This window comes from Staurois parvus, unplaced genomic scaffold, assembly GCF_062004578.1.
Source record: "Staurois parvus isolate SC_StPar_1 unplaced genomic scaffold, SC_StPar_1.0 ptg000827l, whole genome shotgun sequence".
Taxonomy (NCBI): Eukaryota; Metazoa; Chordata; class Amphibia; order Anura; family Ranidae; genus Staurois; species Staurois parvus.
This window is the reverse complement of record NW_028318623.1, coordinates 1,642,470-1,657,820: the sequence shown is the minus strand read 5'-3', so window position 1 is coordinate 1,657,820 and position 15,351 is coordinate 1,642,470. Positions and strand designations below refer to the sequence as shown.

Here is a 15,351-nt window from a genome sequence, read left to right as displayed (position 1 = left end):
ATACTGAGAGCTTTTATTCAATAATAGTTTATAGGTTTCAATCCATAGAAGTAGCAATCCTGATCTACAGGTCTATAGCTTGCAATCAATACAAATATCCAGCCTGCATGTCTTTGCTCCAGATCTGTGTCTTGCATTTAGTGCATGGAGCAAATGTTACATCTATTAGCTACATATTGACAGCCTGTAGTCAATAATAATCTATAGCTTGTAATCCATGCAAGTAGCAATCCTGATATAGCTAAAAGTCTCCAGCCTGCTTGACTTTGCTCCAGATCTGTGTCTTGCATTTAGTGACTGGAGCAATCCCAATATAGCTAAAAGTCTCCAGCCTGTATATGTCTGATCCCTGTGTCTTGCATTTAGTGAATGGACCAAGCCTGCATCACTTTGCTCCAGATCTGTGCCTTGCATTCAGTGAACAGAGCAAAATGTTACATCTATTAGCTACATACTGAGAGCTTGTATTCAATATTAGTCTATAGCTTGCAATCCATGCAAGTAGCAATCCTGATCTACATGTCTATAGCTTGCAATCAATAAAAATATCTAGCCTGCATGTCTTTTCTCCAGATCTGTGTCTTGCATTCAGTGAATGGAGCATCACTTTGCTCCAGATGTGTCTTGCATTCAGTGAATGGAGCAAATGTTACATCTATTGGCTACATATTGTCATTGTATTCTATAATAATCTATAGGTTGCAATCCATGGAAGTAGCAATCCTGATCTACATGTCTATAGCTTGCAAATAAAAATACCCAGCCTGCATCACTTTGCTCCAGATCTGTGTCTTGCATTCAGTGAATGGAGCATCACTTTGCTCCAGATCTGTGTCTTGCATTCAGTGAATGGAGCATCACTTTGCTCCAGATCTGTGTCTTGCATTCAGTGACTGGAGCAATCCTGATATAGCTAAAAGTCTCCAGTCTGTATATGGTTGATCCCTGTGTCTTGCATTTAGTGAATGGACCAAGCCTGCATCACTTTGCTCCAGATCTGTGCCTTGCATTCAGTGAACAGAGCAAAATGTTACATCTATTAGCTACATACTGAGAGCTTGTATTCAATAATAGTTTATAAGTTTCAATCCCTGCAAGTAGCAATCCTGATCTACATGTCTATAGCTAGCTGCATGTGTTTGCTCCCTGCCTGTGCCTTGCATTCAGTGAATGGAGGAGGCCTGCAGAGCTGTGTTGGGAGGGATGGTTGGTGTGTAGTCAGTGTCAGCACAGATGGCTCCTCTGTGTATGTGTGGCTGGTTTTCAGTGTCTCTTCTCCCAGTGAGGCTGATTGTGGTGGCTGAGATGTAGTGTAATTTTAGCCTGTCTCAGCCCCCTTCCTCCTCCTCCTCCATCCTCCTCCTCCCTGGCTCTGCGTGGTGGCAGGAGGGGAGGCTCACCCTCTCTCTGTCTGCCTCTCTCTCTCTCCCTCCTGCCTTCCTCCCTCCCCTCCCCCTTTGTACAGTTCACTGAAATGTATGCTGGGAAGCTGAAATAGACACATAGAGAGACTGCAAAAATGGCTGCACCATGAGAAAAAAAACAAACCCCGTCTGCCATCCAGAGACACAGGGGCTGCTCACCGAGCCTTCCAGGGGGCTCGCCTGTTCTCCCGCGGGGGCTGCACGGGAGGTGCCCCGAAACAAACACATTATCTGACTCCTCGCTTCTTCTTCGCTGGATCGCAGAGAGGAGAACAGAGAAAAGGCAGCAAGAGGCAATTCTCGGAGCAGGAGGGCGAAAGGAAAAAAAAAAATAAATAAAAAAGAATAATAATAAATAAAGGCAAAAATTAATCCAACAAAAATCCGACAAAGAAATTAATGGATAGGAATTATCCGACGGCTGGATTTGGAGATCCTTTGGGGGCTGGAACAGGATGGAGTTACGACAGGACGGCCAAAGCAAGGTAGGAGCAACATAAAATATATATATAATAATAAAAAAAAATAAAAACAAAAGGCAGCTTAATAATTGCAAAATAAAGTGCAATTGTCGGGGGATGGGGGGGGGGGGGGGTCGGATGGCTGCTGGTGGTCAGCTTTGTGCTTTGATATTGCAAACTGCACAGATTTCTGGCCCTGCCAAAGAGAAGGGGGGAGGGTACGCTACAGCCTAGGGTGCCGCTATACAAGCTTGTATAACATCTCTTTTTTTTACTTTTTTTTTTTTTTTTTACATTTTTAGGGTGCCCCCACCCCCCCCCCCCCCTAGACATTTCCAAGTGCAAACAAGAGCCCTCCCGCATCAAATTCCTTGATGGTTGCAAAAGAGAGAGAGAGAGCAAAGGGAGGGAGGGAAAAAAAAGAATGAAGCCAGCCCTGTCTGTATCAGGCCTGCAGTCTGCAGCAGGGAGCACGTTGCAAGCAAAAAAAAAAAAAAGGGATTTCCTTCCATTTTGCTTCATTCTTTCTGCTTGCTGGAGAAGAGAAGAGAGAAGGGGGGATGGGATGGTAGAAACACACAAAAAAAAGGGGGGGGGGTTGCATTTATGGAAATACAACAAAAAAATAGAATAGGGTGGCCTTAGAGGACTAGAGCTTGCAGGGAGAGAGTGATCCTAATTAGCCCCTATTGTCTGTGGGTAGCTTTGCATTTTTTGGTGGAAATGCTGCTGCTGCTTTAATTGATTAGGAAGAAGAAGAAAAAAAAAAAAAAGGGGGGGGGGGTAATAATTCATTGACAATGATGCCATGCATTTTTATTTATTTTTATTTTATTTATTTTTTTTGCTGAATGCAAGGTTTGTTTATTTTTGCATATTCAGTGCAAAGGCCAGGTGTTGAGGGGGGTGGGGTCTAAGTGGTCATGCTCCCTCCCCCTTCTAAGTTGGTATTAATTGCAGGAAAAGCTCACATGCCCCATGGTTTCCTAGCAGACTGCGGAATTGGGTTAGGAGAGGGAAGCTGGCTCTAATGCTCCATCCCTTTTTTTTTTTTTTTTTTTTTTTGCAAGCTGGAAGCTGATCTGCAAGGGGGGGAAGAGGAAAGATGGAAGACAGGAGAGAAGGGATTGCAGTGGAGGCAATTAGTATCCTGAGATTCTGACAATGGATGCTTGTGCCTGTCTGCTGCTATTTTATTTTAAATAAAATACAAAAAAAAACATTTCCAAATAGGAAATAGGATGCATCAGGGCTGAGTCAAAAAAAAAATTTTTTTATTCCTGTTTAGGTAGCTGTAAACTGATATATATATATAATTTTTTTTTTTTTTTTTTTGGTGAGGCCTAATCTGCATGTGAAACAGTCAAGCATCAGAACACTGGGGGGGAGGGGGCTCCTGAATTTGCTGATTGTCCTGTACAGCTATTTAATGGAGTGGTTACATGTGGAATAGGAAATGACAGCATAAGTACTGGCGTTAGGGAAAATATATATTTTATTTCCCCGGTTTGCAGATAGGGAAGATGTCTCGCAGTTGATAATTCAGTAGTATCACACCTCTGGTAATTGGCTGTCTGTGTATGGCAGCTTTACTGTTCTTGTGGGGTTTTTGTTTGTTTTTTTTTTCCTCCATGGTTACTGATAAATATTTTTGAGGTTTAGCATGTCTGTACTCTGTCAGACTAAATACATTTTTATTTGTTTTTTTTTATTTTGTGTTTTTGTTGTTCTAGTTTTTCCTATTGTTATTGTTACATATTTTTAGGAGGTTTATCATGCCTGTACCCTGGCAGACCAAGAATGATTGGTTACTTTGTATTTTTTATTTTGTCTTTTTTGTCACATTGCATTGTTACTTTTTTTTTTTTCCTATATGAGGTTTATTGTGCTTGTAAACTGGCAGACCAAGGATTATTGGTTATCAGTATTTCTTATTTTGTCTTAACCATTATCAAGAACATGTGTTGAAAATTATATATATTTTTTATTATTTGAAATCATAATATTTATAACAATATATAATTATTTTTTATTGGTACAATATATTACTGGTTATTTCTGTTAATAATCAGTCAAATATATTACTGAAATAATAATAATTATAATATCAGTAATATGTTACAGTATGATTAATATTAATGTTAATAGTGGAAAAAAATATAATATGTCAGTATTATTTATTTTACTGATTATCATTATTAATGGTAATGTACTGTAATAACATATTATTGGTTATTTCTGTTAATAATAATTAGTCAAATATATTACTGAAATATTAATTATAATATCAGTAATATGTTACAGTATGATTAATATTAATATTGGAAAAAAATATAATATGTCAGTATTATTTCTTTCAGTGATTATCATTATTAATGGTAATGTACTGTAATAACATATTGCTGGTTATTTCTGTTAATAATAATCAGTCAAATATATTACTGAAATAATAATTATAATATCAGTAATATGTTACAGTTTGATTAATGTTAATAGTGGAAAAAAAATATAATATGTCAGTATTATTTCTTTCAGTGATTATCATTATTAATGGTAATGTACTGTAATAACATATTATTGGTTATTTCTGTTAATAATAATCAGTCAAATATATTACTGAAATAATTATAATATCAGTGATATGTTGTAGTATGATTAATGTTAATAATGGAAAAAAATATAATATGTCAGTATTATATTTCTTTCACTGATTATCATTATTATTAATGGTAATAATATACTGTAATAAAATATTACTGAATATATTAATATAATTTTATATCGGTGATATTTTTATTACAGAATATTACTGATTAATAGTTAATCTGTAAATAAATATTAATATCAGTAATATATTTTAATGATTATCATTAACAGTGGTAATCAATAATATACAAATATTGCTGAGTAATAACAATACACATGCTTTGGGTCAATGTGCTTCAGACCTAATAAAGCAAATGTATACCATATTACCCAGTTCAGGCTATTGGGGAGGAACAAAAAAAAACTCGGACCATCAGTGAAAGCCACTTGTGAAGGGTAGATTCAGAGATAACAGCTGAAAATATGTATGTAAATCGCTCTTTTTTTTTTTTTCTGAAATCGTAAGCTTGGCCTTGCCTCTTCCCTCTGTCTGAGACCTCCTATTGGTCGGAGAGGTTGTCTATCATGTTAAGGAGTAATAAGGAGGCTTGAGAAACAGGAGGGGGTGGGTCAAGCTTTACGTTTACAGGAAAAGCTGAGAATTTCATACTATTAAAGCTTCCTATCAACCGGGATTATGTGTTTTTATTTGTTTTTTGTTTTTTTTTATATGCTTCAGCCTGTAGAATGAAATTCAGTGATCTGATAGCTGGTGTGAAATTAAGACATGTATACATAGCTGGTGATCAATGGTGTAGTGATCTTTGTATTCCTATTGGTTGAAATCCTGGTAAATTATGGTATTAATGTATATGTGGCTTTTGGTTTTCTTTGAAAATCACATTTGTATATTTTATAGTTTTTTTGTTTTTTTTTCTTTTCCCTTGGATCTTGCCGTGGACAAATGTACATTTATAAGCTTTTTATGGGACATTTCTAGATGCATAAAAATATTTTATAATGGTGTCATTCACACTGTGCATTTACCTGCGCTTAAAGGATATAGAATTCTGCGCATCCAGGATCCGAGTAGGAAATCGAATGCACGTAAATGTGGCTAAACCGCGTAAAGGCAGTTTGCTTATATTCGCGCGTCAAGCTGAATTGCAGTGTATCTGAGTACCGCAAACTAAAAGCTTTATTTTAATTTTTAATTAGTTTAATTGTTTTTACTATTTAAAGCAGACTCCTCTATCCATGTCTTAATGCCTTATTTTGTTGAGGAATCATTTTGCATTCCCCCCCCCCCAGCATTTCTAGCCGTGGCCATCTTGAGTAAGGGCAGATGATTCGTGTAGCAATCCATCTGCCCTTAGCTCAGGCATCCATGCAGGAGGGTGTAGTTAGCTGAGAAAACCCCTCCTCAGATCTCTCCCCTGTCAGCTCCTGAACACTGCTTTGTATGGCTCTGCATAGCACAGCCATACAAAGCAGTGTGTTTACAGTGTAAAGCACACACACGGCACACAGTTAACCCTTTGATTGCCCCAGATGTCAAGTCCTTCCTGCCCAGTGCCATTAGTACAGTGTCAGTGCTTTTTATTAGCACTGATCACTATATTGAACTCACTGGAGATGTCAGTGACACCAAGTTAGTCCCCCCCCCCCCCAGTGTCAGAATGCTCGCCGCAGTCCCACTATCAGTCGCTGATCGCCGCAATTACTAGTATAAAAAAAAAATCCCAGTACCTATACCGCCATTTGTAAATGCTCTAACTTTCACGTGAACTAACTAATTTAAACGTATTGGGGTTTTTTTTAATAGCAAAGACATGTAGCAGAATATATTTTGGCCTAAATTTATGATGAAATTTGATTTTTTTTTTTTACTGGATATATATATATTTTTTTTTTCTCAAAATTGTCGGTCTTTTTTTGTTTATAGTACAAAAAATAAAAACCGCATAGGCGAGCAAATACCACCGGAATAAAAAAAAAATTCCAGTATATATTTTTTGTCCGCCATAGAATCAGATCGCATGGGTATTCACACCATCATGATCCGATTCTGCACATCGCACTGCGTTTTGCAAACCGATTTCGGGGTGTTGTTAACTTAACATACGCACCTGCAGTAGTTTGCATGAATGGGGTGCGACTGTGATGTGCAGAAATCGCACAGAAACTGGTCATCGCATCAGTGTGAACCCGGGCTTAGTGTCAATTTAGTAGTGATGTCCCCCTTTGTAATGTACAGCGCTGAGCGAACTATTGGCGCTTTATAAATACTGTATAATAATAATAATAATATATAATAATAGTGATGCATAACTAGGGAAGTCCCAGGGTGCAGAATAAGGCTCAGTTCACACAGCGGCTACATCAAAGTCGTGCGACTTGCTATGGCACTCACGTTATTATTATACAGTATTTATAAAGCGCCAATAGTTCGCTCAGCGCTGTACATTACAAAGGGGGACAGAACATGTGACAGAACAACAACAATACAATGCAAAACATGAGGGGATTGAGGTCCCTGCTCTTTCGAGCTTACAATCACCAAACTCACAGAAAAGTAGTAGAACCCTTTTCTTTTCTTTTTTTATTTCTGTTGCTGCAGCTTGAGTCGCATTGATTTAGATGGCGCTCATTGAAAAAAATATTATGTTTTGACTTCTTGCACAACTTTGGTGTTACAAGTCGCATGATAAGTCGAAGCAGTGTGAACCAGGTCTAAGCTGGAAATGGTATGAACTTTCTGATTCATAGATATTGAGTTCTTTTAGGGTTAGTTGGCAGTGAAATATAGAAAGAAGTAGGACTCTCATCCAGGGAACGGGTACAAAAGTAAAGGAAGCACGGGTCTGATTTTTAATCTTTTGGCAAGTGATAAAGTCTTTCCATTGGATGGACTTCTGAAAGTTGACTCCGTATGAAGGCACAGGTGTGGTGTTGGCTATGTGTAGTTTGGCTGGGTATATATTGAATATGTACTACTCATGTGCGGCTTGGGCTGCGTTCCATTGGTGCACAGTCACCTTCCTATTGAGAGGCTCGTTCGATAATGTTGAATAGAGGCCTGCGGTGTTGAGAAGCCGACATGCTCTGGATAACATTCATGAAGGACACTGGTGTGCATTGAGCCCTTTGGACTTATGGAGGTTGCCATTGTTGACCTCCTCCTTTTCAAAAGAATTGGTTTCCTGACAATCATGCTGATCCAAGCTCTCTCTTGCGTGTTCGTTAAAGACGATATCTCTGAAAGAATAGAAGCCAGTAGACAGTCAGGCAATTAGCATTTTCAGAAGAAGGTCCATGATGGCAGCCTCTGTATTTGTCTCATTCCTTTTAATGCCTGCGTGTACAGGACTTTATGGATTTGTGCAGTTTAATCTGGGCACATGTGAGATAGCCGAACAATATGCAACCTCTCCATTCATTTGCTAGAAGAATTTTATATTTTCTTTATTCAAATCGTCCGTGCATGGGTATGCATGCTCTTGTAGTGTGAGCTAGTCTCATTGCAAAGGAGCAACAGCCAAACACGACCTTAAATAAGTGGCGCTGGCGGTAGAGGCTGCCAGTGCCGCTTAGAGACTCTGAATTGACTTAGACTTGCTAGGTCAGGAGAGCCGACCTTGCAAGTCTATTAAGTGCTCTAGGTCCATGGGAAGATTAGCTACACTGATGGCGATTGGATCGCATGTGCATGTCTGACCACTGTCTAATGTCCATGGGCAGCCCAAGAGTACTCTTTAATAGTCTGTACACATTTTTGTTTTCAGATTTGATTTGTCAGAGCAGTGAAATGTACCCGTAGAGTTATGGCCTACCTCGTCAATTAGTTAGATCAACAAATTTACTATCTGTTCTAATCTGAATAAAGCCTTGCTGTATATGGCCAGCAGAAGCCTCATTTAGATAAAAGGGAACTTCAACGCCGTGATGTTTTCATCCTGCCACACCATCTTCAGATATTTCGTGCATGCAACGATTGTGCTGAAGGCCTTTGTCAGTCTTTGGGACCTGCAGCATATTCAGGGCTAGAAACCACGGGGCCCCATACAGCCAACCTGACAGGACCCCCTCCCTTCCCAAAAAGACACAGTTTACTTTGAATGAACACCGCAAGTGATCGGTACCAATCATTCATTGTGTTCAATCATTCATATTTACCGGACCCTTCCCCCTCGCTTCATCCTGAGGGATTTTATTGTCTGCTTGCAGCTGCTGTTGAGAAGGAGTGGAGGGAGACTGGAAGCACTATGGGGGCACACAGGGGGGCCTGAGCAGCAGGGGGAAATGTACAGTGCACAGGGAGGGTGATGGGTGCAGCAGGGGGCAATTACTGGAACCAATCACCAAGCCATACAAGGGATCCATTGGGAAGGAGTGGAGGGAGACTGGAAACACCATGGGGGCACACAGGGGGACCTGTGCAGCAGGGGGAAATGTACAGTGCACATGGAAGGTGATGGGTGCAGCAGGGGGCAATTACTGAAACCAATCACCGAGCCATACAAGGGATCCATTGGGAAGGAGTGGAGGGAGACTGGAAACAACATGGGGGCACACAGGGGGGCTGAGTAGCAGGGGGAAACGTACAGTGCACAGGGAGGGTGATGGGTGCAGCTAGGGGCAATCACTGAGCCATACAAGGGATCCATTGGGAAGGAGTGGAGGGAGACTGGAAGCACTATGGGGGCACACAGGGGGGCCTGAGTAGCAGGGGGAAATGTACAGTGCACAGGGAGGGTGATGGGTGCAGCAGGGGGCAATTACTGGAACCAATCACTGAGCCATACACGGGATCCATCGGGAAGGAGTGGAGGGAGACTGGAAACACTATGGGGCACACAGGGGGGGCCTGAGTAGCAGGGGGAAACGTACCATACAAGGGATCCATTCCAGTAATTGCCCCTCCACCATGCTGATCACCCTTCCTGCTCACATCACCTAGCTGCCTAGGCCCATCTACTGGCCAGGGCCCCATCCAAGAGGACTGGTGGTACAACCTTATCCATGGCCCCGAGCACATCTATGCATGAATGGGGAATTCCTAGGCATGCAAACAGACCCTGGCACCTGGGACATTGATACCTGCAGCACCTGTGCAGTACCACAGAAACCTTTCTAAAAAATTAGGAAAAATTATCTAATTTTGGAAAAGAGAGGAGGGAGGACCCAGGAGTAAAAAAAAAAAGCTGTTTTAATGGTTAAAGGTCCACCATTGACTTTCTGAGATCATGCACTTCCATAGCATTTCTCACAATTATCAAAATCTCTCACAGGTGGAAATTAGCAAACCATTATTTGCACAATAGAAAATCTACAACGTAGCTGCGGCCTAAGGCTTCAACGAGGCTGAAAAGTTTGTTGAAAACCAACTAAATGCTGCAGACAGGAGACGACCTTATGACTCATTATTCTATGACGACGGTTGTGAATGCTTCACAACTGTTTTGCTGTTCAGGAAACCCAACAAGCTGTGACCTTACACGTACTGGAGATCTGTGAAATGAACAATTTATTATTTTTACTGCGCTTAAGAAGCATTTAAAAAAGTGGAGGCATTACCTGTGCCAACTGGTTAGACTGCCTTGGAAAAAAAAATTATGGTAAATCTGGAAAGGGTGCACCACGTCTTTGCTTTTCTATTCGGATGCTGTAGGTCTCTAATGAAATCAGGGTTGCCATCTTTTCCTGGACACTTGCAGTCAGCTATAGAAGTTGTTGGAGACTGGGTCAGACTAGAGACCCACTACATGAGCCTGCTTTTCATGTACTGGTGCCACATTTTGAGTTTTCTCTCGACAAGTTCCACAATAAAAGTTCAGAGGGACAAACAACAAGAAACGAGTTGGACAAGACAGAAAAAAACAAGAGAAAACAAAAACTAAACGAACAGTGGGGTTGGTTTACTAAAACTGGAGAGTGCAAAATCTGGTGCCCCTCTGAATAGAAACCAATCGGCTTCCAGGTTTTATGGTCAAAGCTTAATTGAAAAAAGTTAGAAGCTGATTGGCTACCATGCACAGTTGCACCAGATTTTGCAATCTCCAGTTTTAGTAAACCAACTCCAGTGTAAAGAAATTTTTTTTCCTCCGTTGGTTTGAATAAGTGACAAAAGTTCCAAACCAAAGGACTGCAGGTTGGGCACCAGGGTTCTAGGTGATACCATGCTGTAGACACCCAAGCTATCCCTTTTATTCTGGTGTCTGAATGAAACCATGTTACAAGAGCCTAATTGATGGAACAGAAGCATGCCAGTGCCTTCTCCCAGAACCCCCCCCCCCCCCCTCTGTTCTCCTTCTTGTGGTCTACTTTTATGAGTTGCTACTCAGATGCCATTGTCATTGTTACTCCTTCCTGTTAGGGTTGTCTTTGGTGTTCCTCTGTATAGCGATTGCTTGTCCACCACGTAGGCCTCATCCACACACTGCTTGATAAAGGTCTTACCAGGCGTCCTCCAGAAGAAGTATCTAATTGTGTGCACTGACCCAGACGTCTGTACACTCCATAAAATGTTGGTGGTAAGTGCTCCAGATGTGTGGCATGGCAGGTCGAATGGTGAATGTGATGTGTAGGCCACAGCACTCTAATTCTTTCACTGCTTCCCCTTAGCCCAGGAAGAGTTGGCGAACCATGGGCACAATGCTGCCCAAAGAACATGAGCGTTTGGATGCTTTTCTGCCACCAATGCAGTGCAAGTCTAATGTACCATATGAATATACTATAGGTCTGAAAGCTTTTAAAAAGCCACAAAGGGGTAGTTGAAAAATATATTGGATTTTTAGGTGGGTTACAATACAAAATACACAAAAAATCCAATGGAAGCTGCAGTAGGGTATATGAACCCTTAATGACATAACGACATATGAGACTGGATGTCACTCCACTTCCTCAAATTAAACCTTGCCAAAACCGAGCTCCTAGTTTTCCCCCCAGCCTGCCCCCCCCCCCCAACCTCTCCATCACGACCAATGCCACCATCAGCCCCACCCCGCAAGCCAGAGTACTTGGTGTCATCCTAGACTACAATCTGTTTTTCCAGCCCCCAGGTCCAATCGCTGACAAACCCATGCAGACTCCACCTCCGCAACATCTCCAAAATCCGCACATTCTTAACTCCGGAAACTACAAAGCAACTCCTTCACTCCCTTATTATATCACGACTTGACTACTGTAACTCCCTCCTCACTGGCCGACCTCAACACAGGCTATCCCCGTTTCAGTCTATCCTGAATTCTGCGGCCAGACTCATCCACCTTACTAACCACTCTGTATCCGACACCCCCCTCTGCCAATCCCTCCACTGGCTTCCAATTGCCCAACGCATAAAATTCAAACTATTAACATTGACGTACAAAGCTGTCCATAACACTGCCCCAAACTACATCAGTGACCTGATATCCATCTACCACCCAAAACGTACTCTCCGCTCCTCACAAGACCTCCTACTCTCTAGTTCCCTGGTCTCCTCCTCCCATGCCCGTTTCCAGGACTTCTCCAGGGCTTCCCCCATCCTCTGGAACTCACTACCCCAATCCATCAGACTGTCAGCTACCCTCCTCACCTTTAGGCGCACCCTGAAAGCCCATCTCTTCAGAGAAGCCTACCCCGCCCTCACCTAACTGCCCATCTCCTCCGCTCTTCCCACCACTCCATCACCCACAGCTATTTCCTCCTGTACCACTCTCCCCTCCCTCCTAGATTGTAAGCTCCAAGGAGCAGGGCCCTCGAACCCCTCGTGTATTGTATTGTATTGTTACTGTGCTGTCTCATGTATTGTCTCCCATTATAATGTACAGCGCTGAGCAAACTGTTGGCACTATATAAATACTGTATTATAATAATAATGAAGAACGGTAGTATTTTTTTAGTTGTTTGTGGGTTTTTTAATTTTTATTCATATATATTATAGGTACTTGTATAGCACTGTCAATTTACACAGCGTTTTACATATATATTATTAGCTTGTTGAGCGCTGCATGTGTATAGATCATATATTTTTTTTTTGTGATCAACCAAATATATGTTGTCAACTTACACATTGCTTTACATATATTTTGTACATTCACCTCAGTCCCTAACCCTCAAGGGGCGCACAATCTAAGGTCCCTAACTCACATACACATACTAGGGCCAACTTAGACAGGAACCAATTCACCTACCAGCATGTCTTTGGAGTGCGGGAGGAAACCAGAGTACCCGGAGGAAACCCACGCAGGCACAGGGAGAACATGCAAACTCCAGGCAGGTGGTGCTGTGATTGGGATTGGAAGCAACAACCCTAGTACTGGCAGGTACACATGCTAACCATTTAACCACTGTGACACACACACACACACACATACACACACACATCGCTGCGTAAATATATATATATATGTGTCTGTGTGATCACATATTCTCTGCTCTCAGCTGCATAAGGGACTTAGAGAGCTGGCGATTGAAAAACCGCAGTACACTGATCTTCCTAGTGAATGGCTGTGCGGGGAGGGAAGTCAGCACAAGTCTGGCCATTGGAGGGCATGCAGGATGGTCTCTCGGCACAGCCAGAAAAGCAGAGGGACTGGAAGGAACACCAGGGATTTCACACAAAGGAAATCAGGGATCTCCAAAGTTTCTAAACAGAGGACCGGACTGTGGCCAGTGAAAGTAGAAAACATCTTTGTTTCAGTGGGGGTAAAGTGTGCCCCATCTTTGGTGTCAGTGGGAGGAAAAGTGCTCCATTGCTGGTGCCAGTGGGAGACATAGTGCCCTATTATTGATGTCAGTGGGAGGAATTGTGCTCCAGTGTCAGTGGCACTGACAGTAGGGGGAGTAATGGGCCAAGTAAAAGTAGGCAAAGATCCACAGTTTGGAGACCACTGAGCTAAGTCAGTGGAAAGGCATAAAAGCATATGTCAGTGCTCATTTAACGCTTGTTAACATGCGTTGAAGTTTATAGTGTGCATTCTGTGTTAAATCATCTGAAATTCTGATGGCAGACTGAGCTACTCTAGAGTATCTTGGGAGTCCTCAAAACTCATCACTAACCCAGCTTCTGAACTCCTGCTTTTTGTGCTTCCATAAGCTGCAGGCCAGGTCTTCTTTGCCCCGCAGTTCACAGCAGGAATAACCCAGTCCACCGCTGAGTGGCATACGAAAAAGGAGTTTGGGATAGAGGTCAGTTCAGTGGATGCCCAAGCTAATTTTTACTCCATAGCATTGGTCTCCAAACTGTGGCCTGGAGGCCTTTACTTGCCTTTATATAGCCCTTGAGACAATATTCCTCCCAGTGATGTCAACGATGGGGCATAATTCTTCCCACTGATGCTAATAATGGGACATTATTCCTCCCACCAAAACAGCACTGTTTCTCCCACTGACACCAAAGATGGGCCACCATTCCTCCCACTAAAACCAAGGATAAGGCATTGTTAACTCCCATTGGCCACAGTCTGGCCTCCCTAAAGCTAAAAGAATGTAAAACTAGCCCTTTGGAGGTTCTGAGACCTCCCTGCTCCAGAGCAGTCTCTCCGGTTTGTAGTAGATGACAAATCATGACTAGATACTTGTCTTTTAGCATGGATTTCGGGGAGGGTGAGGCACTCTGGACATCTAGTCTTCCAGATACAACTGGCTCTTTGAGTGCAACCACAAGGTTGATGCGACCTGTAATGAACTTGAGTTTGACACCCCTGATTTAGGGTTTACGTCTACTTTAACACAGCTGGGTTTTCTACCTTGAGACAATATTCCTCCCAATGATGCCAACAATGGGGCATAATACCTCCCACTGATGCTAACAATGGGACATTATTCCTCCCACCAAAACAGCACTGTTTCTCCCACTGACACCAAAGATGGACCACCATTCCTCCCACTAAAACCAAGGATAAGGCATTGTTTACTCCCATTGGCCACAGTCTGGCTTCCTAAAGCTAAAAGGATGTAAAACTAGCCCTTTGGAGGTTCTGAGACCCTCCCTGCTCCAGAGCAGTCTCTCCGGTTTCTAGTAGATGACAAATCATGACTAGATACTTGTCTTTGAGCATGGATTTCGGTTTGAGACTTGCCAGACTGGGGTGACTGGTCCCTTGGCATTGTTTTCCTCTCTGTTTGCCAATGAGGTACTGGATGTTCTCCATGTACTTGCATGTTGCTGATCTTCATGTTCACCTCTAGCTTGTTAGTGATGGGCTGGAGGAAATGATGGGGACAGGTCTACTGCATGGATCCCTAGGGGACAGCACATAAGAACCAGGCAGGTCTCATACTAGTTGGCCCTAGTATGTGTATGTATGAATGTGAGTTAGGGACCTTAGATTGTACACCCCTTGAGGGTTAGGGACTGATGTGAATGTACAATATATATATAAAGCGCTGCGCAAATTTACGGCGCTATATAAGTACCTGAAATAAATAAATAAATAAATAGGAATTTATTCTAAAGCGAGTGGCTATGTCCTTCTAATTAAGCACCTTGTCTCAGCAGTCAACAGCAGAGAGGAGAACAGAACTCCTCTGCCAGATCCTTCGCTTCTGCGTGCAGCTGCAGCAAGGCTTATCTCTGCCCTCCACCCCCCCCCCCATCTCAGCAGTCAGCGGCAGAGAGGATAGAACTCCTCCTAAAGAACCTGCGCCTCTCTGTGCAGCTGCAGCACCTCCTTGTCTCTCGTCACCCTGGTCTCAGGCTCTGGCAGCTGACTCCAGCCCTCCTCTGGTCCTCCTCCTGACTCTGTACTTTCCACTTCCCCGCTTCACCTCCAGTTTCTTCCTGGCAGCAGCACAAGGTAAGGTGGTGCCCTGTGATGTAAGGGAGGGTGACGCGCTCTGGATGTCTAGTCTTTCAGATGCAACCGGCCGTTTGAGTGCAACCGTAATGCTGATGC

At 42.5% G+C, this 15,351-nt stretch overlaps 1 protein-coding gene across 1 annotated transcript in view; it reads left to right on the top strand.

The window, feature by feature from the left end:
- Positions 1 to 1,445: 1,445 nt before the first annotated feature.
- The window catches only part of PRR12 (proline rich 12), a 179,517-nt gene continuing 165,611 nt past the window's right edge, over positions 1,446 to 15,351 (top strand). Inside the window, exon 1 of the mRNA XM_089655172.1 lies at positions 1,446 to 1,909. Within this exon, the coding sequence (XP_089511298.1) occupies positions 1,824 to 1,909 (86 nt within the window). The 5' untranslated portion in view covers positions 1,446 to 1,823. The remainder of the gene's footprint in view (positions 1,910 to 15,351) is intronic.